This window comes from Cydia pomonella, chromosome 1, assembly GCF_033807575.1.
Source record: "Cydia pomonella isolate Wapato2018A chromosome 1, ilCydPomo1, whole genome shotgun sequence".
Classification (NCBI taxonomy): domain Eukaryota; kingdom Metazoa; phylum Arthropoda; class Insecta; order Lepidoptera; family Tortricidae; genus Cydia; species Cydia pomonella.
The window spans coordinates 23,857,761-23,882,057 of record NC_084703.1 but is presented as its reverse complement, the minus strand read 5'-3'; the positions used below and the strand labels follow the sequence as shown (position 1 = coordinate 23,882,057).

General features: G+C 36.5%; 1 protein-coding gene across 2 annotated transcripts in view; it reads right to left on the bottom strand.

Annotated features, from left to right (window-relative positions):
• Positions 1-24,297, bottom strand: part of LOC133518194 (protein cycle) — a 134,582-nt gene that overhangs the window by 90,829 nt on the left and 19,456 nt on the right. Inside the window, exon 2 of one of the 2 annotated variants that reach the window (XM_061851856.1) lies at positions 77-136. The exons of the other annotated variant lie outside the window; for it this stretch is intronic. Within the exon in view, the coding sequence (XP_061707840.1) occupies positions 77-99 (23 nt within the window). The 5' untranslated portion in view covers positions 100-136. The remainder of the gene's footprint in view (positions 1-76; positions 137-24,297) is intronic. 2 annotated transcript variants of the gene reach the window in all.

Below are 24,297 nucleotides of genomic sequence, written 5' to 3'. Positions count from 1 at the left end.
TTATTTTAGTATATAATGTAAAATAATCCAAAGGTGGTCGAGATAAAAGTTTATTTAGTGTCACGGTGGACCGTACCTGACGTGGCTAAAGCGCGTCATGATTCGCGCTGCCCGCGGCTGCCGGCCCGGAGGCTATCTGCGAACAAACGGCACACTCAAACCACATCGACTGCCTTCGACAAGCCAGGACACTGTCTCAACAGTGCCCTTCTTACAAGGTGTAAGTATAGACACTGCTTTTGTGAGAGTTCCTGAGCGAAGCCAGTGTATTAATCAAAACACGTCGAACTATTTTAAGAGCATCTTGATAATAAGATCCCATCTAAAACATTTTCATGTAAAATGTAGCCAAGACGAGAGTTTGTGAAGTTAAGGCTTGTAGAGTTAGAAGCTTGGCTCTACAAGAGATTTGATATATTTTTGACAGGGCGAGCGTTATGGTCTCGTCTTGGCTACATTTTACATGAAAATGTTTTTGACGGGATTTCATTGCTTTTTTTAAGTCGTAATTTTTAATAGTCAATCACCCCCAACCCTTACGGGGTGATTTTGGGAATGCAGACTATTCTATATCCTATATCAGAAACTATCTACATGCCAAATTTCAACTACTTCAATTGGTTCAGCGGTTATTGATTCCCCATACAAAATTCCACCCCCCTTTTCACCCCCTTAGGGGCGAACAATCTCAAGTTTTTGATTTTTTTTATTGTTTGTGTACTAATACTATCCTACACATACCAAATTTCAGCTTCCTAGGACATCAGAAAGTACCCTAAAGGTTTTCACGGGTTACTCCCCTAGTTGTTACCAGTGATATAACTACTGGGTTTTTTCCCCACCTTTTACCAATGGTAACTACTGAGAAAAAAAATCCCACTAGTTACCACCAAAGTTGGTGGGTAACTACAGTTCAGTTGGTATTTGACTTTTTTATTCAGTACCCCTAGTGTACATTTATTCGATAGCGAAACGTGACGTACGCGTTTTCATTAACTCTCATTTTGTATGGGATTTAGAAACAGCGCGCCAAGCAGGACGTTTTGGAAACTCAAAATCCCATACAAAATGAGACTTAACGCGTACGTCACGTTTCGCTGTCGAATAAATTTACACTAGGGGTACCGAACGCAAAACGCAATGGTGAAATACTAGAAAATAAAAAATAAATGTACTTAAATGAACGCGTAGGTATGTAGTTCGAAATTGCACCTAAACACCAACCTAATTTAAATGTTCTCGAAGCTACTATAACAAAGTGTGTTTACGTTCGCCTAAATTGACGGCGACATGAATAGGTAACGCGGTCAAACCATTATACATAATGCAAAGTGCTGTGATCCATCGAGATGCTTCTTGGTCGGTTATACTCGTAAATTCAAGGATTCGACCTGATGCATGTTTTTGCTCGGAACTCGGCCAGTACACTACACACTAGTCTGCAAGCTTTATTTCAATATTTAATAAGAAAATCATGATGTTTACTATCATGCATATCAATTAAACCAGTGATGATGATTTATATTTGGTTGATTAAGTATTTAATTTAATACTTAAAATCGGCCAAGAGCATGTCGGGCCACGCTCAGTGTAGGGTTCCGTAGTTACTCTTCCGTCACAATAAGCTAAACTGGAGCTTAAAGTATAGTAAATTGTTAAACAAATAGGCAAATTTGCATAATCAGTACCTAATTAAAGTAAGTCTTTTTACTATGAAGGGGAAATTTTTGCGATAACTCAAAAACAGCTAAACTGATCATGTCCGCTATAGTTTTCATTTAATGTATTTCTTAGTCTACTTCCAAGATTTTTTTCATATTTTTGGACCTATGATTCAAAAGTTAGAGGGGGGGGACACATTTTTTTTTAATTCCGGAGCGATTATCTCTGAATATATTCACTTTATCAAAAAATGTTTGTTGAAGACCCCTATTAGTTTTGAAAGACCTTTCCAAAGATACCCCACACTGTAGGGTTGAAGCAAAAAAAAAATCACCCCCAATATAGGTGTAGGGGAGGTACCCTAAAAATTTAATTTTTAGATTTTATTGTACGACTTTGTCGGCTTTATTGATTTATATATCCATGCCAAATTTCAGCTTTCTAGCACTAACGACCACGGAGAAAAGCCTCGGACAGACAGACAGACAGACAGACGGACATGTCGAAACTATAACTATATAAGGGTTCCTAGTTGACTACGGAACCCTAAAAAAGATTTAGTCACCCAGTTTTCCTTTATCTCTGCTATAAGACGTTGCGTCGTACCAAATTTCAAGATTCTGAGTTCACGGGAAGCATCCTGTAGGTTTTGCTTCCCTTGCGAGTGTCGAAAATTTGCGGCTCAAACGGCTGTATCTTTTGATTGCGTTGGCTTAGTAGTTTGATTTTTTCACAGCTCTAAGGGACAGTAGACCTGAGTATATGATATAAATTCCAGCTTGATACCTCCACGCGTTCCTGAGAAAAAGTATCTTGACAGACAAACAGACAGACGGACGGACGGAAAACAAAGTGATCCTATAAATAAGGGTTCCGTTTTTTCCTTTCGAGGTATGGAACCCTAAAAAGTGGGTAATATTAAGAGCATTTCGTCCTCACTACAGAAAATTAATCTTAAAACATAAACAGCTGTGTTTATGGTGATTTTAATTGAATTATAAGATTGCTAACTAAATTTTACATAATAAAAACACCACTTTAAGTAATTGGTACGACAGATAACGACATAATAAGCGGTTAAAAACAGAAAAACGCCAAACACCTAAGTGCATGATATTAAAGCACTTTACCCTAGCTGCAATATATCCAATAACTCTACTGTAAGTTCGAAGGATTTTCTGAGGACCTTCCTCACAATCTCGTTTAAAGTTAGGGTATGGTAAACACACGTCACAAGTGCTTTTCGAGAGGCACTACTGGCTGAACCGGTTCTATCAATTGAATATTAGTAAACTAGCTATTCTTCTGGACAGGGCCCTCTCAACCAAGTTGGGCGCCGGGGTTGCGAAAAACATATGGCGCGTGGCGTCCCCTTGAGTATAAAACTGAAGAGAACGCTACGCTACGTCCGAAAGAGAGTATGGGCATTGTGAATGTTATCTCGCTTTGTGTGGTAGACCACAGCAGAGCAGATGTCATTCCAGATCTAGAGCAGAGCCCAACTGGGGAAGTACCTCCACCTTACAGAAAACCGCAGCATAATAACACCAGACCCTGCTTATAGATAGTGTCGTGTTCCTGCCGGTGAGTAAGGTTGCCAGAGCTTAACGAGGTTGCGGAGTGTTAGGGTCGGCAACGCGCATGCAACTCCTCTGGAGTTGCGGGCGTACATAGGCTGCGGAGACTGCTTACCACCAGGCGGGCCTTTATGCTTGTTTGCCACCGACGTAGTATAAAAAAGGGCGAATTCAGTTTTGGTTTTAAAGAGTTGTAGTGTAAAAAAAGTTGCATGGTAGGTTTATTATAAAAATTTAATCTAAGAAATTAAAGTTTTACTCTTAAAATTAAATAACAATGAATACTAATCAAAAACTTGTTTTGTGGTAGTAGGCATTTTTATCAAGTAATCTGGAAAACTATCTCTTCCTGAGTTTGAGTAGGTTTGGCCAAATGGATAATCATTGAAATAATTTAATTGTTACTTACAAATACTCTATTTAACGCTAATTTAGATTTCTCATATAGAATAATAGTACCTGGGCGACCGAGCTTTGCTCGGTTATAACTATTTATTGTAATATGGTGGTGTATAGGTGATAATCTTTACTACATGTTTTACTAAATTAAACTTGTCTAAAACAATAAAAATTCGTGCTAATATTGAAACTCGAGCAAGCGAAAGATTCCAAATTGAACCACGGGCGCAGCGAGTATGAAATACCAAAAAAATCAAATTAAAACAAATCCAGAACTTAATAAAAAAATATCATTCAATATCATCATTGAAAAGTAAAATCTACTAGCTAGTATCTTTATACTAGCTAGTAGATTTCACTTTTCAATATTTGTATCTGATTACTACTTTGCCCCACATGTGGATTAAATGCAACTTTCTCATTAGTTAAACAATCAAGAGGGCCTCTACCAGTTGGTGTGGTGAAAAAGTCTTTAAAAAACGAAAATCGGTAAATTTCCAAAATTTTCTACAAAAATAAATGCAGTACAAAAAATATGCAGTAAAAGTAAAGAGAAAAATACTGTTTTGGCTCAAATCCCTACTTGTGTGTATAGTACATACTAATAGCATAAATACGAAAGTGTGTCTGTCTGTTACCTCTTCGCGCTTAAACCGCTAAACCGATTTAAGTAGTGTGTGTGTATTTTGGTATAGATAGTTTGAGTCCCGGGAAGGATATTAGGACAGTGTTTGTCCCAGAAATCGTCCCTTAAGGACTGGATGTTTGTATCCGGAATCAATAACCGCTGAACCATTTGATATGCATATAGTTTGAAGCGCGATTAAGGACATATGAGTTTGTGTCAAGTAATCATCAAGTCATCAACGACTTCGCCTGCCTTGAATTAGCTTATTTTTCATCAAATTTGCTGTTTTTATTCTACATACAAATTTCTTTATTCGAGAGACAACTATAATGCCTAGATAAAGAGTAATAGCAATCATTCACTTTGAGCATATGCTTACATCAATTATCAGACGATGCATCAATTATTTCACTTTCACTCTGCATTTCATCATTTTCACCCTCTTAAGGAATGATTTCCGGGATAAAAAAGAGTATTTTAGAATATGCCTCTTCCATATGGTCAGTCAATTACGCCATTCGTAAAGATCGTATTGAAAAAAATCAGAGGAAATTGTCACATTTAAATCACAAATTCAATAAAACCATAGCATCTACCTCCTATACTGATAAATGTCGACAATATAATCTCTTAACACTAGAAGACTTAAACTTTCAGATATGAGGTTTCTCTTTGATATAATTCATGGTCGAATCGATTGCCCAGAATTGTTATCCGGTCTAAAATTTCGAGCCCCAAAGCGTCGCACTAGACAGACCGCCCTATTTCATATTCCTTTTCACGTGACTAAGTATGGTGACAATGCAGTGTTATCTCGTATCCCTCGCTTATATAACATGGAACCTACAAGACACTTTCAGAAAAATACAAATTAAATTAAAATTAAGATTAAATTATTCACCAGTCTATTTGGCCTTTTGGACACACACAATTATCGCCAATTAATTAATTAATTTTTTATGCATAAATTTACTGTACTTCTATGAGTATTAACATGCAACTCTTCTTTTTAATTTATTTTTAATATTTCTAATCAACTGGAGTAAAGTCATACAATTGTGTAGTATTGACATACCAAATTGGGGAGTAAGGGGAGAACGGAACCTACACCTATCCGACCCAATTGTCAACCCCACCTGCCCGCGTCGGTTGTCTATATGGTCAGCCGACGGCGGCGTCTTTAGGGACGTCGTGGTGCTCCCTGCTAGAAAACAGACGGGGCTCTGGCGACCGAGCAATGGCGGTATATCCATACTCCTGATTGGGCAACCGGTCAGATGAGGTACAGTAGGCGGCCTTGGGGACTAAATATCCCCTAAAAAGCCCTACGGTGCAGAAGGAAGTGGGGCCCCACTGCATCAAGTTTGCTCCTAGTAAAACCACAAATGGAACTCGAACATGCAGATAAAAAGAAGCTATGCAACCCGGACAGCACCCGGCGTCACTCGGTTACCAGGCTGAATGATGACAAATATGTAACTGGAGAAGATCATGCTATCAAACTAAAGCAGAAGAAAAACCAAATTATGAAGATTGCCACATGGAATGTAAGAAGCTTGTTAAGGGAAGGTAAGCTAGAAAATACTATTAAAGAAATGAAAAGACTTAAATTAGATATTCTGGGACTTAGTGAGATAAGATGGGCCGATAATGGAATCCATAATAGTAACGACACAACTTTATTCTATTCGGGGAAGCCGTCAGAAGAAAAAAAACATTATCATGGTGTTGGTATTCTAGTCAGAAAAGAACTTGTGAAATACGTAACTAATTACATCCCATACTCTGAAAGATGCTTGCTCCTTCAATTAAATGCTAGTCCCTTTAAACTTAACATAATACAAGTGTACGCTCCTACAGCACAAAGTAATGATAATGAAATAGAAAATTTCTACAAAGACCTAGAAGACATCACTAGCAGTATCAACTCTCAAGAGATAACACTGGTTATAGGAGACATGAATGCTAAAATTGGCCAAGGTGCGGTAGAGAAAACAGTCGGGGCTTTTGGTCTTGGTAAACGAAATGATAGAGGAGACCGTATGCTACAGTTTTGTATCGAGAAAAATATGATAGTAACTAACACATTTTTCCAACATCCACCGAGACGGTTATATACATGGATATCGCCACAGGACAAACCCGATAAGATAGTCAGAAACCAAATAGACTATATAATGATAAAATCTAGATACAGGAATGCTATTCTTAACGTTAAAACATATCCAGGGACCGACATAGGATCGGACCATAACCCTCTGGTAGCAAAATTTAAGATAAGGTTAAAGAGAATGCAAATAAACGACAAGAATAATGCTAGAATTGATATCAATAAACTAAAGCAACCGTACGTTAAACAGACGACAGAAAAGTACATCAATAGTCACATTAAGGAACATCTAGAGTCAGCAAACAAAAATGAGAACATCGAGGAGATATGGGATTGTATAAAAACTATATCACTAAAGTCAGCCAAAGAGTGTATCGGAAGTAAGGATAAAACTACAAAATTAGAATGGATAACAGACGAAATATTAGTGTTAATGGAAGAACGTAGAAGGTATAAACTCACAGATAATGAAAACCAGTACAAAGAAATAAATAGATTAATAAGGAACAAAATTCGCAAGGAAAGAGATAAATATTTGGAGGAAAAATGTAGCGAAATAGAGAAATTAGATAGATGTAATGACAACTTTAACCTGCATAAGAAAATTAAAGAATTTACAAATAAAGACAGAAAGAAGTTGGCATCAAAATTGGTCGATAACAGTAATAAACTCATTACGGACAAAGAGGAACAATGTAACAGCTGGGCGACGTATATTCGCAAACTTTTTGACGACGAAAGATCCACATGGAATGAGAACAAAGAGGAAATAGAAAAACTAGAAGGACCACCAATTCTGGTAGAAGAAGTTGAAAGAGCAATAAGATCCATGAAGAATGGAAAAGCGGTGGGCCCCGATGGAATACATGTTGAAATACTTAAGCTCTTAAATAGAGATAGCATGCGTACTCTAACTAGGTTATTTAATAAAATTTATGACACCGGAAATCTCCCCAAGGACTGGCTCGCATCCACCTTTCTGCCCTTACCCAAAAAAGTTAACGCCAAAACATGCGGAGAACACAGACTGATAAGTTTAATGAGTCATGTTCTCAAGATATTTTTAAAGATAATTCATTATAGAATATATAACAAAATTGACAAAAACATCAGTGAAACACAATTTGGCTTCAGAAGCGGATTAGGAACGAGAGAGGCTCTTCTTGCCGTTCAGGTACTGATACAACAGTGTTTAGAATTCAAAAAAGACGTTTATATATGCTTCATAGATTTTGAAAAAGCATTTGATAATGTCAAACATGATAAATTAATAGAGATATTGAATAGAACCGAGGTGGACAGTAAAGACCTTTATTCTCTAAAAAGCCTGTACTGGAAGCAAACTGCACACATCATAGTTGGCCAATATTGCACGGAAGATCTGAACATTTTAAAAGGAGTCAGGCAAGGTTGCATTCTGTCACCTGTTCTGTTCAATCTATACTCAGAATTTATTTTTCAAGAAGCTTTAGATGATATTAACATCGGTATAAAATCAAATGGAACCATAATAAATAACATAAGATATGCCGACGATACAGCTATCTTAGCAGAGTCGAAGGAAGATCTAGAGTACTTACTAAATCACCTGAACACCAAGGTAAAGGAATATGGTTTGAAGATGAATATCTCAAAAACAAAATTCATGTTAGTTAGCAAGAAAAAAAGACTGCGACCCAGTCAGAATAGATGACGATTATATAGAACGAGTAGAAAAATATAAATACCTAGGCTGTTGGGTTAACCATAAATGGGACCCAAGCAAAGAAATCAAAACTAGGATAGAAATTGCCCGAAGCACATTTATGAAAATGAAGTCATTTTTCTTAAACAAGGATATAAATTTAAAATTGAGATGGCGAATGGTTAAATGCTATGTACTGTCAGTACTTCTTTATGGATCGGAAAGTTGGACGCTCTCAAAAAAAATGCTTAATAAACTTGACGCTTTTGAGATGTGGATATACAGACGCATGCTTAAGATATCTTGGCGAGACAAAGTCACTAATCAAGCAGTACTAAAAAGAATGAAAAAGAAACAAGAATTGGTACTTACAATAATGAAAAGAAAAACCGCTTACTTTGGGCATGTATACAGACATAGCAAATATAATATTATTAAGGGGATAATAGAGGGAAAAATCGAAGGGAAAAGAGGCAGAGGGAAAAGAAAAACTACATGGATGGATAACCTTAGGAGCTGGACGGGAATGGACGCTGCCACGCTGGGCAGAAAGACTGCAAATAGAGAAGAGTTCCGGACTGTGGTAGCCGACATCCGTAGAGGATATGGTACCTGAAGAAGAAGAAGACATACCAAAATAAACTATGAACTGCAGATTTATTGAGGCATATGCACTTAAATAAAAACGAACAATATTTGCACATACGTATAATAACGTTACATCAGTACCCCTAGTGTAAATAAATTCGATTTCCAAACGTGACGTACGCGTTTGCGTTTAGTCTCATTTTGTATTGAATTTCGAAAGAGCGCGCCAAGCGGGACGTTTTGGAAACTCAAAATCCTATACAAAATGACACTTAACGCAAACGCGTTCGTCACGTTATGATGTCGATCAAAGTTACACTAGGGGTACGGATCTTTACGTCTACGAATTTACTTATTATGATAAAACCTAGATACGACTTACGTTATTCTAAGTAAAATGTAACTAGTAGATAACTGTCATTGGCCATCTGTGTAATCACTCATATGTAAAACTTTTAGTTACAGCTGTTATTGTCCTAAATATCAAAAAAAAACTATCCTATGTCCTTTTCCCGGGACTCAAACTATCTCTATACCAAATTTCAACTAAATGTGTTCCGCGGTTTAAGGGTGAAGAGGTAACACTCGGACAGACACACTTTCACATTTATCAATTCTTTTACCTTTAAACAAGCAATTCTTGTAAATATGTGTATATATTTATATTATAGGGGATCGATTTCGAAGAAACTTGCTATATGGGAGTTTATGGGGGCGAAATATCTATCTAGCATTTTTGAGTTTTAATGTTTTCCAAGCACAGCTCGATCTCCCAGATACGAGTATTTACTATGGATTTGAAACATGTATACTCAACGTGCTATTTCTAGAAATATTGGCTTAATAATCAAGCTACTTTTAGGGTTCCGTAGTCCACTGCGAAGTTACGAACCCTTATAGTTTCGCCATGTCCGTCCGTCTGTCCTTCCGCGGCTTTACTCCCAAAGCTGCAATTAGGCATGGTTACAGAAATAATGCATGGCGACAGAACGGTAATAGTAACTGTTAACCAAGGGATGAAACGCACCCAATTCTGTCGAGGTAGTTTGGCGCTCGAACGCAGCGAGCGTGCCATTAGTCCGAGACTTAAATGGTGCCTTTCGCCCAAGTTAAACACTCTGCTCTTATATCGAATGCGAAGAAACCAAACAAGACAAGGCAATTTTGCAAAATCAGTAATTGAAGTACATAATCGGGCATGGTATTTTCCTTAGGACTTACTTGCAATTGGAAGCTTTACATTTCTGAATATAAATAACCCGTAGCGACAAACATTAGGTAGAAACTGCAGTTATTTTAAAATAATTTGTTCATTAAAGAATGAAAATCAGCTGAATTATCTGTTACTTTTTAATTTTTAGGGTTCCGTAGCCAAATGGCAAAAAACGGAACCCTTATAGATTCGTCATGTCTGTCCGATTATGTCACCGCCACTTTTTTCCGAAACTATAAGGGCTATACTGTTCAAACTTGGTAAGTAGATGTATACACAAAAATAGAAAAAAAGCAATAAATTTTGGGGGTTCCCCATACTTAGAACTGAAACTCAAAAAATCTTTTTTCATCAAACCCATACGTGTGGGGTATCTATGGATAGGTCTTTAAAAATGATATTGAGGTTTCTAATATCATTTTTTCTAAACTGAATAGTTTGCGCGAGAGACACTTCCAAAGTGGTAAAATGTGTCCCCCCCGCCCCGTAATTTCTAAAATAACAGAATGAAAAATCTAATAAAAATATATGATATACATTGCCATGCAAACTTCCACCGTAAATTGGTTTGAACGAGATCGAGTAAGTAGTTTTTTTTAAATACGTCATAAAATTAAAAAAAAAAATTTTTTCATCAAACCCATACGTGTGGGGTATCTATGGATAGGTCTTCAAAAATGATATTTAGGTTCCTAATATCATTTTTTTCTAAACTGAACAGTTTGCGCGAGAGACACTTCCAAAGTGAATAAATGTGTCCCCCCCCCCTGTAACTTCTAAAATAACAGAATGAAAAATATAAAAAAAATATATGATATACATTAACATGCAAACTTCCACCGAAAATTGGTTTGAACGAGATCTAGTAAGTAGTTTTTTTAATAAGTCATAAAATATTTTTTTTTTTTCATCAAACCCATACGTGTGGGATATCTACGGATAGGTCTTCAAAAATGATATTGAGGTTTCTAATGTCATTTTTTTCTAAAATGAATAGTTTGCGCGAGAGACACTTCCAAAGTGGTAAAATGTGTGTTCAAAGTGGTAAAATGTTGAACGAGATCTAGTAAGTAGATTTTTTTTAATACGTCTTAAATGGTACGGAACCCTTCATGCGCGAGTCCGACTCGCACTTGGCCGCTTTTTTACTTTTTCGTTCTCAAACTGCCAATAGTCAAGTACATTACTCATGCAGCCAACATAATGCAACAACACAGATCGCGAAAGTGAACCCTTTGGTAAAGTAGACAGGTCGGGAAAATGGATCGATGGTACCGGAGGGCTATTTTAGATCATTTAAATAATGAATAACAATTTAATGAGTAAAATAAGCCATTTTTATCTTAGATTTTCTTTTAGTGCCTTGTAATTAAATAAATAAATATTGGACACTCATTAACCAAGCCCGCCCCACACAGTAAGCCTAATAAGAAGGCTTGTGTTGTGGGTACTCAGGCAACGATTATTAAGAGGAATTCCTAGTTGCGATTTTTCCATACAAACGCTCTCGACTGATTCCTCCCTGGATTTTCAACCTAGAGCAGTGATTTTTTCAAATAAGATCAATATCATCAATATCTGTGCCGCTATGTTTTGCTTTTTTGGATTATTTGATTTTGAAGAAAGATACAGCGCCTCGAAAATCGCAAAAACGGCTCAATTGAATTGGCTGTAAAAAAAGGCACAGTATACAAATATGACAAAAAATATCCAAAAAATCAAAACATAGCGGCATAGATTATTTCTTCCTCTTGCAGTTTCCAAAATTTCATAAAGATTGATTGCGTTTTGGAGGAGGAAACAGTCGAGAGCGAAACCTCGATTTTTGAGTTTTTTGCGTGTGAATTTTAGTCCGAGCTGCAGTTGTCCTTATCGCACGAATTAGAGGCGGAGACAGTTTCTAAATATACGTACACAGAAGGCACAGTAATGGGCATAACATGTTAATGGTTAAAATGAGAAAAAATACACCAACAACCAACAGTCGATCGCCGTAATATAACCAAAATACCACGTAATTCTAAGAAAAGGGTGCCATGTGTTTTCACACTCTTTAATGTAACAACTATTATGTACCATGGTTTCGTAATAAAGATTTATATTCTATTCTATTCTAAAATGTACCCGTAATGGTCTGTCACTTCAAACCGCTTTTTTGTACTTTTTTACATTGCAGGTCATGTAGTGCTTATGTTTAGTTATGTTTACTATTAAAGGCCTGTAAACAAAGCTAAGTAGGATAATAGGTACAACCTGCTTATTGTGATTAAAACATCATAAATACCCATTAACAATTTGATTGTCTTGCATTGCTCACACTTGTGCGTCACAAGTAAACCACTAGATAGCAAATTTACATTACGGCTAGCCGATATCAAAATAAGGGCCATTTTGAAATGCGGCGGTTCAACGATTAAGGTATGTTGGGATAATACCGGATGTGGGTGAAGAACGTAGCAAATTCATTTCTCCCTAATTTGGATTTCTTTTTTAATGTTGGCAACATTGTGTAAGATGCCATTTCATTGCCTCGACTGCCAGTGTCCCAGCGCCACTCAGGGATATCGGGCTTATGCTATGCGCAATCACATAGAGCAAGGTAAATTTCGTGTATCCGATCTTCGCCCTTTTTTTTAATACTACGTCGGTGGCAAACAAGCATACGGCCCGCCTGATGGTAAGCAGTATCCGTAGCCTATGTACGCCTGCAACTCCAGAGAAGTTACATGCGCGTTGCCGACCCTAACCCCCCGCCCCTCGTTGAGCTCTGGCAACATTACTCACCGGCAGGAACACAACACTATGAGTAGGGTCTAGTGTTATTTGGCTGCGGTTTTCTGTAAGGTGGAGGTACTTCCCCAGTTGGGCTCTGCTCTAGATCTGGAATGACATTCGCTGTGCTGTGCCCCACCACACAAGGCGAGATGACATTCACAGTGCCCATACCTCTCTTTTTGACGTAGTTTAAGGACATACCCGGGTCCAGGCCCTGTAATTTATTTTGTGTATTGTGATGAAAATGTGTTTGTTTTTGTAATTGTGTTAATGTATAATTTCGTGTTAGATGTTTATTTATAAAACAATCCAATCAAAAACAGACCTAGGATTGCTGTAGACCAATATCCAATTTTGACCCTTCCAGGTAAAGATCGGAAAGAAACAATACGATCTTTACCCATTTAAAAAACAGCGGTGTAGGTCAAATTTTAACCCATTCATTGCCGACGCCTCATATTTTTACTCATCACGCAGTGCCGCCGCCTTCCACGCGACGACGCGAATTCGCGTCCGCGGCATTACGTTAACATTTCATGGACGCGAGTTCGCGTCCGCGGCATTAGGTTAACCTATTTCAAGGGCGCGAATTCGCGTCCGCGGCATTACGTTGTCAAGGACGCAATTTCGCGTTTTCGGCATCGTAAGTGAAATTTTTGCGCCTAAAAACAGTTTTTGTCGAAAACGTATTCAGTATAGACGTGACGGCCGTATACTTCAGACGTATATGAGTTTTTAATGGTTTTTAGTAAGATTATAAAAGTTAAAGAAAGTGTTTAAAGCAAGTGTTTAGATAATGGACAAAAATATTAAATATTAAATGCAACCCATTTTATTATAGTTAAATATACAGTCGAAAATGTTTAGTACCCCTGGACATAAACATGTCTGCGTATCTAAATTATTTTAGTAGTTTGTATTATTAATTGCCACAATCACTTATAAAGTATATGGCACATGATTAAATTACTATCATTAAATATTTTTCGCGATAAAAGGTAAATGACAATTACCTAATATAAACATAATGGACGGGAATCCGCCTCCGCTTCACCCGAAATGAAAATGTTGAGTATTACAAATGTGTTTATTTTAATAACCGGTAACAGTATACAATTTGTCTTTAAAAATTACATCTCGGGATAAGTTTTTTTAAATAAGTGTTTTTCTAGCAAAAACTATTTTTTCTAAATTACAAATGCACTGAATCCAAAAACCGAAGTATAATATTCTCCTTCAAAAAATAAATAAATAGTTGTTTTCTAGTAAAAAAACGAGGCCGCGAAATCGCGACCCCGGAATTACGATCGGACGTGAATTCGCGTCTTCGGCATCCGAGATAAGAATTATGAAAATTACAAATGCACTGAATCTAAAAACCAGCAACAGTATAATATTATCCTTCATAAATAAAGTAACATTTTGGTATCAGCATTTAAGTACAGTTGTTTTCTAGCAAAAAAAAACACAACTCGAGGACGCGAAATCGCGTCCTCGGCATAACGATTACACATAACATGGGACGCGAATTCGCGTCTTCGGCATCCGAGATAAGAATTATGAAAATTACAGATGCACTGAATCCAAAAACCAGCAACAGTATAATATTATCCTTCATAAATAAAGTAACATTTTGGTATCAGCATTTAAGTACAGTTGTTTTCTAGCAAAAAAAAACAAATAACTCGAGGACGCGAAATCGCGTCCTCGGCATTACGATTACACATACATAGGACGCGAATTCGCGTCTTCGGCAATGAATGGGTTAAATTTTCTTCAATTTACCTACTTAATTATCACATTTATTGTTTTCTTGATCACACTTTCGTACCCTTATTATTATCCAGTACCAACGCGACGGTAAATCAAAAGGAAAAGATTTAGGTAGTCTATTTTGTATGTATGTGTATGTACACCTACTTACTGACAATGTCATTTTTTTAATTTCCGCTGCCCAAAGGTTGCCTGGAGATTGCGTTTTAGCGATTAGACCGCATGTTGTTTACCTGTGCTTATGTTTCTGTTTTCTTTTGTATTGTTTTCTTTATTCCATTTTTTATTCCATTCTTTTTAAAACCTTTCTATAGAACATTAGGTCTACTTGGGTGGCTTACAAGTTAGTATTTTGTTTAATATCTTGTAAACAGAAAAACTATGAAAGTTACAAGAAATCAAACAAAAAACTAACATGTATACCGCCGAAGTAGACCTAATATTATGTAGTACGAAAGTACCTACACATACGGATGCATACGTAGATGTGAACGCACACATATATAGTTAGTTTCGGATACAAAATAGAGATAGCACTTCGAAATTAGTTTCCTTAAAATGCTTCAAGAGGGCTCTCTTCCTATATATTTTATTCTATTACTTTACTCTTTGCATACGATCCTTACATTTTATCCAAAAAAAGATTGTATATCAACTATATATATAATTGCAATATTTTACCGTCAAAATCGCAATTGTTAGCACATTGTTTACTTATCAAATTGCCTTATGACATAAGTATCAAAGTTTGAGAGCCACAATTTTACCAAATGTTTGTATCAGGGTTAAGATCGGATACAAAAATACGAAAAATAGAATATTCGCTGACAACTTTTAAATTTGTATTGTTGGCTGCAATTTATATACGTAGGAGAAGGCTAAACTCCGGACCTATTTCTTTGTGATACCTTATTCTCTTTCCATTTAAACCAACTTTTATTCACCATCCGATGTTATCCCTTGATGATGACCCAAAACACTCGTTACCCTAAAAAAAGTATGTTTCATCTTTACACGTGTACAAAACTAAAACCTTTATATATTGAAGATTACCAAAATTTAGGCTGAATCTACGGTTATTATTTAACGATTTGCTCTGTACTTCAAGAATCTGACACGATCTAGAAAAAAAAAATCGCGAGTTCTCTCAATTGGTCCCAAAATTGTCCGGCATTATCCCAACATACCTTACCCAGATTGTCATTGCGATACGTTCTTCAATAAGACGGCACAAGTTTAGCCCCATCGTACTACTACTACTATTTAGATTGTAGGTTAACCATACCTACTTACAAAATTTCACAACATACCATGATCACAACATACCATGATCACACCCAACTTATTGTCACGGATAGGTACGACGACCGAAGCAAGGACCTCATTCTTTTTCGTAGTCTTTATCTGAATTAATTACTAGATACAGTATAATATAATAAATAAATAATCAATATAAATAAATATTATAGGACATTATTACTCAAATTGACAAGTACCACAGTAAGCTCAATAAGGCTTGTGTTGAGGGTACTTAGACAACGATATATATAATATATAAATATTTATAAATACTTAAATACACTGAAAACACCCATGACTCGGGAACAAATATTCATGCTCATCACACGAATATATGCCCTTACCAGGATTTGAACCCGGGACCATCAGCTTCGTAGGCAGGGTCACTACCCACTAGGCCAAACTATTAAAAACAATATTACAAAACAATAACAATATTATGTGATAACATCAAAAACAACTTGTGTCGGGCAGCGCAGGATGAATTCCGGCCGGCTCGCCGGCAATGTCAACGGAACGGCGCGCAATGAGCGGGCGCTCGCGTCTCGCATCTGTGTGCGCGCACTCACACTTAGATAGCTCCCGCTCCCGCCCACCGCAGCGCGACAGAAACATAGCTTCAAAAATTCGAGATTTGAAAAGTTGCTCAGCTAGGAATTGCTCTTAATACTTAAATACATAGAAAACACCCATGGCCCAGGAACTAATATCCATGCTCATCACACAAATAAATGCCCTTACCGGAATTCGAACCCGGGACCATCAGCTTTATAGGCAGGGTCACTACCCACTAGTCCAGACCGGTCGTCAAATAACTTAAATATTCCATTTCCTGTCGTAAAAAGGCTGGCTGTATAAGATTCTGCCTTTGGTCATTAAGGTTTAAAAATCATTTTGATGTATTTATTTTGGTTCCCGCCGAATGAAATGTTTGTTAATACAATTCAACAAAAGAAATCAAAAATAGTTTATTTTAACATTTAGGTACATACATCATATTTGATAATAATTTTTAAGAAAAAAAAAACCGACCTCAATGAGGGAGACCGGTGAAAGAACGATTATTGTTGATTTTAGATTTCATACAATGAAATTAAAAAGACAGCGTCCTACGCCTAGTTATGTAGAAAAGGAGGTAACATGTTTTTTTTTTTGCCAGTGCACCCCCTTTGGCACATTTCAGATTTGCCCTATGGTTGACTGGTAAGATACCCGCCATGGGGTATTCGACTGTATTTAAGATAAATTATTTCATGCATGGTGCATGAAATAAAGCACCAGATAATTATTAAAAAAACTAAATAGGATAGAAATATAAAAATGTGCCTTGAAAACCTAACTGCTTGGCAAAGAGAACAAATTTCCAAACGTGAACTATGCATCATTGAAGAGTTCCGTTCTGTTCATCATCAGCAGTTCCAATTCATCAAATGTCACTTCTACAAATGTAAATACTTGATTTGTTTTAATATTCCCTCGGAGATATTATATAGGAGTTCCCTCGATCATGGACCCCATCGTCAGAACTGACTTTGACAAAAATGGGACCAATGTGTATATATATAAATTCAAACAAAAAAATAATTTTCAAAATCGGTTCAGAAATGGCGGAGTTATGGAGTAACAAACATTTAAAAAAAACAACAAAACATACAACCGAATTGATAACCTCCTCTTTTGAAATCTTGAAGTCAGTTAAAAAAAAAGCGGCCAAGTGCGAGTCGGACTCGCGCATGAAGGGTTCCGTACCATTTAAGACGTATTAAAAAAAAATCTACTTACTAGATTTTGTTCAACATTTTACCACTTTGGAAGTGTCTCTCGCGCAAACTATTCAGTTTAGAAAAAAAATGATATTAGAAACCTAAATATCATTTTTGAAGACCTATCCATAGATACCCCACACGTATGGGTTTGATGAAAAAAAAATTTTTTTTTAATTTTATGACGTATTTAAAAAAAAAACTACTTACTAGATCTCGTTCAAACCAATTTTCGGTGGAAGTTTGCATAACAATGTATATCATATATTTTTTTTAGTTTTTTCATTCTGTTATTTTAGAAGTTACGGGGGGGGGGGGGGGACACACATTTTACCACTTTGGAAGTGTCTCTCGCGCAAAATATTCACTTTAGAAAAAAATGATATTAGAAACCTCAATATCATTTTTGAAGACCTATCCATAGATACCCCACACGTATGGGTTTGACGAAAAAAGATTTTTTGAGTTTCAGTTCTAAGTATGGGGAACCCCCAAAATTTATTGTTTTTTTTCTATTTTTGTGTGAACATCTTAATGCGGTTCATAGAATACATCCACTTACTAAGTTTGAACAGTATAGCTCTTATAGTTTCGGAAAAAAGTGGCTGTGACAGAATCGGACAGACAGACGGACATGACGAATCTATAAGGGTTCCGTTTTTTGCCATTTGGCTACGGAACCCTAAAAAGAACCAAGGCGGAATTAGTAAAATTAAAACAATTACCAATTGTTCCAGGCGTAGAAATAAAACTATATTTTTAACCGACTTCAATTTCATAGAAGGAGGAGGTTCTGTATTCAGTTGTAGCAATTTTTTTTTAATGTATGTTCACCGATTACTCCGACACCCGTGATCCGATTTTAGTAATTCTTTTTTTATTTGAATGGAGTTACCTCCAAGTTGGTCCCTTTTAAATTTGGTTCTGATCTGATGATGGGATCCATGAGGAATTGAGGGAAATCCTCATTTTTTTAAGGCATGTGTCTGGGGATTTGGGTGTTTTCTTAAGCAACTCGAACATTTTCTCTCAAAAATCATCAATTGGATGAAGTGGATCTGTTTGATGATGATGATTTTTTTATGATAATGATGATGATTTTTTAAATGTAGTATGTTGACCGATTACTCCAAGACCCGTGGTCCGATTTGAGTAATTTTTTGTTTGAAAGGAGTTACCTCCAAGATGGTCCCATAATATTTTTGGTCTAATCTGATGATGGAATCCACGAGGAATTGAGGGAACTCCTCAATTTTTAAAGGCACATGTATGGTGATTTGACTGTTTTCTTAAGCAACTCAAGCATTTCCTCTCGAAAACTACTAATTTGATGTACTGCAACTGTAGCCTAACCATGACTTTGACTCTACTCTACATATTAGCTGAAGTGTTCGTAACTTACTTTTCGTAACACTAATACGATGCCAGTATGAGCGAGATGCATATAAAGTAAGTTACGCTATCGAATATGTCAGTGTCAAACTCGTGGTAAGGCTACTTATTGATTATGAAGACCACGGGCGATGAGGGTGGAGGGACTGAGGTTGGGGGTTGAGGGTTGACGCTTGACAAGTTAGGGTTTGAGAGGTTAGGGCGTTGAAGGGGTAGTGAGTGTCGGATCGGGGGATAGGAGTTGAGCGGTCGGTGGTTGGAAGTTGAGGGATTGCGGGATAGGATTAGAAGTTAAAGGGTCTGGGGTTGAGGGGTCGGGGAATGGCGGTTGAAGATTTGGTGGTTCAGGGTCGAGGAGTTCAGTGATCAGGGGTTGATGTGCTGTGAGGTTGAGTGATCGAAGGGTTGAGGGTCAGTGGCGGGGCGGAGGATAGATTTAGAGTACTTAGTGGCAGGAATGATTTTTCAGACGGACTCTGGGAAAATCCTGATTATTTATATTATGTTAAACATGATTCTGCTTTTTATTCATGCGTCACGCGTCACTCATAAGGTCTTAACAATGCCTTAAAACTAAAAATTTAAAAATAAAAACGCTTCACAAAAAAAGTGGACGGCATCAAAAAGAATGAAATAAATTATCCTTTTTTAAGTATATGCGTTACCAACTGATGTTTGAAGTCGGTGCCAAGCCAAATAGTAACAATAACGGTCAAAAATAATCAGCTTTATGTCTATGAATAACATTACAACTGTAGTAATTGGTAATAAACGTGGATTTAAATCTGTCTGTCTCTTTGTTACCTTTTCAGGGCTAAACATCTTAACCGATTTAGGTGAAATTTGGCATGAAGGTAAATAGTTTAAGCCCTGAAGGAAGACGTTCCTTGAATAGTTTTATATTATGAAATGAAGTCTATGGATAAGGAACTCTTTAACCCTACAGTGTGTGGTATTGTTGGAAAGGTCTTTCAAAACTAATAGGGGTCTTCAACAAACATTTTTTTGATAAAAGGGATATATTCGGAGATTCGGAGAATATTGTGAACCATAGGCCCAAATATGAAAAGAATTATAGAAGTAGAGCTTAAGACAGACATTGAATGAAAACTATAGCGGACATTATCAGTTTAGCTGTTTTTTAGTTATCGCAAAAAGTCTCCCCTTCATAGCAAAAAGGGGTACATCCACAGTCAAACGTTATTATAATACGACATGAAATGGGTTGTTAAAGTTATTTGGCATTATTCGTGTAAATAAACTAAAATTTAAGATAAAATTTAAGATTAATTTTACTCATTCTATTTTTATTTCATATTTAATTTATCTGAAAAAAAAAATTCATTGACTGTATGAGTAAAATATTGAGGAACATGAACGTAAAGTTAATGAATGAGACTTTAAGAAATGTTATAAAATGGTTAGAAAGACATAATTTACGAATTAATATGAGTAAAACTAATTACATACAATTTAACTCCAAACTTGGCGAAAATGTTAAGATTAATGTAAACTACGGAGATGAGTCAATTCAAGAAATGCAAAATGTAAGTTTTTTAGGGATAGTTTTAGATAAACACTTGGATTGGCAAGCACAAATAGAAAAGATCCGTTGTAAACTAAATAGATTTGTTTATGTACTACGCAAGTTAAGACGCTCATCAGGTTTACATACGGCGTTAACCGCGTATCATGGGTATATTAGTTCAGTGTTAAGATATGGGCTTATTTTGTGGGGAAACTGTACGAATTTTAACTTTGCATTCGTAACACAGAAAAAAATTATACGTGCTATTTGTAATCTAGCCCCATACAAGACATGCAAACCATCTTTCAAAAGACTTAGGATCTTACCGCTGCCATGTTTATACATCTTAGAAATCTGCATGTTTGTAAAGAGGCATATGTATTTATTTACAACAGCTGAAAGCGCCTCTACCAGAAATCAACGGGATCCTGGAAGGTTGGTTCATAATTGTGTTCCCAGGACAACATTATATTCAAATTACTGTTTCGTTACGTGCATGAAACTTTTTAACAAGTTACCAAAATCTATAAAAGAACTGCCTGTACATAGATTTAGAAACAAATTAATGAAGCTATTATCTGATAAAAGCTATCATAGTGTAAAAGATTTTCTCTCTGAAGATATACAGCCAGATTTGTAGTAGTTTTAAGATTTTTGCATGCTAGTACAACCTGTTTAGTACAAATAGCAGAATAAGCAACCAGTTGTCACTTACCACCTAAGACACTTTTGTACCTACTTATTCTTTGCAAATAAATAAATACAATACAATACCGTTGACTATTGGCAGTTTTAGAACGAAAGAGTAAAAAGTAAGAAGCAATCTCGCTAATTTTATATTCATATTCATTTTCGTTTATTGCACTCATGTACAATGCATTATGTCTAGGACTTATTGCTATGTATACCTTACTTGTTCATGCTGTAATGAACAAACTCACTTAAAAATTACTGCAGTTTGCTATAATATGTGTTTTTTCATATATACCTATAGCAATCTAAATGTTTTTCGCTATGGGATATTAATCTTTAGACATACAAAGTCTCCGATTGCAAGTAAGTCCACAGGAAAAAATCATGGCCATACGTCTATTACTTTAATTAGGATCTGACTATGCTATGCCTATATGTTTAAGTCGTTAACAGTGTTAAGTGTTAACAATCTACTATACTAATAGCTCCAGTTTAGCTTATTGTGACGGAAGGGTAACTAAGGAACCCTACCTATAACTAGCTATAACTCCCTAGGGAGTTATAGCTTTTTTTTCCACAATCCATAACTCCCGCGGGAACAAAATAGGCCTTTGTCCTTCAGTACACTTGCATGAAATAAGAACTTTTTCAAGCAAGTGTGTTGAAAAATATGTAAAGATGTACTAAATTACGAGTCGAAAGGTATCAACACGCCGCAAACGCATACGTACTAGGAATTAGGCAGTAGGTATGCAATACACGGTCATTATATACTCGTGTCTACTCCGCCCAATGGCGAAATCCCATCTAGCGGATGCAGTGCAGATCGGCTAAAGTTCGTTAGCGGACGATTAAGCTCGTTAACCTTTGTATGTGACGGTCGATGGAATTTTAAAAGCATATATTACGGATTGTCAGAATGGGGCTTACGTAGGTCTCGTTTATGCACACACAACAATATATTCGAGTAAAATTAAGCGGCGATGTACGCACTAAATTTAAATACGTTCAGTAATTTTAGGTACAGTATATTACTAAGTAATGTTTTGCGACAAATCCGATAGTTCTGATTTTTAGCAGACTTCGAAGAAACCGCGAAAATTTTTTTTTTTTTTAGATATGAGCGATTATAACCCTAGAGAACTATTTTTTGAAAGTGTATTCAGGGCGTTTTTAAAGTAGACAAAAATTTCTACAATACGAGACTAAATTGTCTGTGTAGATCTAATAGTTTCCAACATAAAGCATTTCAGTTTATAATTTCTGTAAAGTATTAACGTTCTATCTTCTGATTACATATCGTCTGGACTAGCCCGAAGGAATTTCTTTTTAATAAAGGTTCGTCACAATATCGTGTTTAGTATTTTCTAGAAAAAAAGAATAAATCAGTTATAATAAAAACTATTAATAATTTGATTAAAAAAACCTACACTTTGATTTACGTGAGTAGGTAGTCGAGGTAGTGAGCAATTTGCCACCAAACGCGATACAGCCGCAACAACATTTGCTTTCTGCGGTCACCCACGCACTAAATCTTTACAAATTTTGAAAATTCTGAGGTGATACACGTGGCGGCAGCTATCGGGACGCTTGGCCTTTGAAAACCTACCGTTTTCAAATAATCAGTTTTTTCGCCGCGGACAGCAAAATGCTCATAGCACTTGCCCGTGTCATGATACGAACGCAGAGGTGTAAGGATTTGAGAGTTGATGGAATCTAAAACGAACTGGGCTGTTGGGTGAAAGCAATGGACTAAATATTGGGCTACGGGATAAAAAACCGGACGCCGGCCTAATATAACGGTATCAAATTTTATTTCCGGCAGACGGTGACTCGCCCCCGCAAAAAGCGCCATATACTTAGAATGGCTCAAGAGCAACACCGGTGTGAGCGGCTCAGGGGTGTTGAGAGATGTGCGCCACTTTCTATCCAGTGGCTGTTAACAGTCACTGTGCCAACTCACGTCTTATACATGTTTCACTTCCGCCCCTGGAGCATATATATATAAAAGTAGCTCTAACGACTCAACTCTGGCCGGCCGGCCAAGGCAAGCCAGAGGCAGAGAATCCTGCTCCACCCACCCTCCTTCAGGTGACAGCACACCCCAGGAGCACTCGGGTACGTGGGGTCGCTACTCCCCAACAGCTCGCCACAAGCTACTCTGCATTACAATTAGATTATTATTGATATTAGATTACATTAGTACAAGAGTGCCTATAATATTTGAAAATCATTTCTTCATCAAGTCCTGACATGATGGCAATACGACATAAAAAAATTAGATATTTCTAATTAAAGCTGTATTTGTGACATTGGGACCCATTCATGAAATAAAAACTTTTTACAAAAAAAAGTAAACCGACTTCATAAAGAATGAATTAAATTATCCTTTTTTAAGTATATGCGTTACCAACTGATATGTTTGGAGTCGGTGCCAAGCCACATATTGAATCATACCATGGTTTTGGTGTGATTTGATAAGGGTTGCGGCTATATAACTATGTACAATACGTTGGATTTCCTTACACGACAGCAATGAACATACTTTCTGTAGGTAGGTACCTATGAAGACACGATCAAATCTTCTTAGCGCAGTCCGTACCATGTTTGTCGGTATATTAGTATAAATCCAATGTGTTTATTTGCCGTCATAATTTTTAAAGAGTATTTTTACTAATTTTCGAACTGTTCAAAGCACACAAGTGTGGAATTGAGACCGAGTTATTTCCAGTTCCTTAATATAAAACAAATCAAGGAACGTCTTCAGGGCTTAAACTTTTTACCTTCATGCCAAATTTCACATAAATCGGTTAAGATGTTTCATAATTCAAAATACAAAAATTTATCCTGCAAGTAGGCCTCAAGGGCTCTTTTACAAGTCAATACAACATTTATAGTAAATCATATAGTGACATGAAAAATACATAACATTAATAAATACAACAGCGAATACCTGGGTAAACATTACATTATAATAATCTTAAAATAAATAATTACATTAATTACTACAATACAATAGAAATGTATAGTCTCTATGGTTAAAAATACATTAAATCTGGAGATGTAAACGCTCCTCAATGTCAGAGTACTAATACTAATAAGATTTGGAGGTGTAAAGCCTCTCGTCAAATACTAAATAAATAAATCGCGTCTGGACTGTAAAGCTAGCAGCCTCATAAGCGAATGCTACAGAATACATACCTAGTATGTACC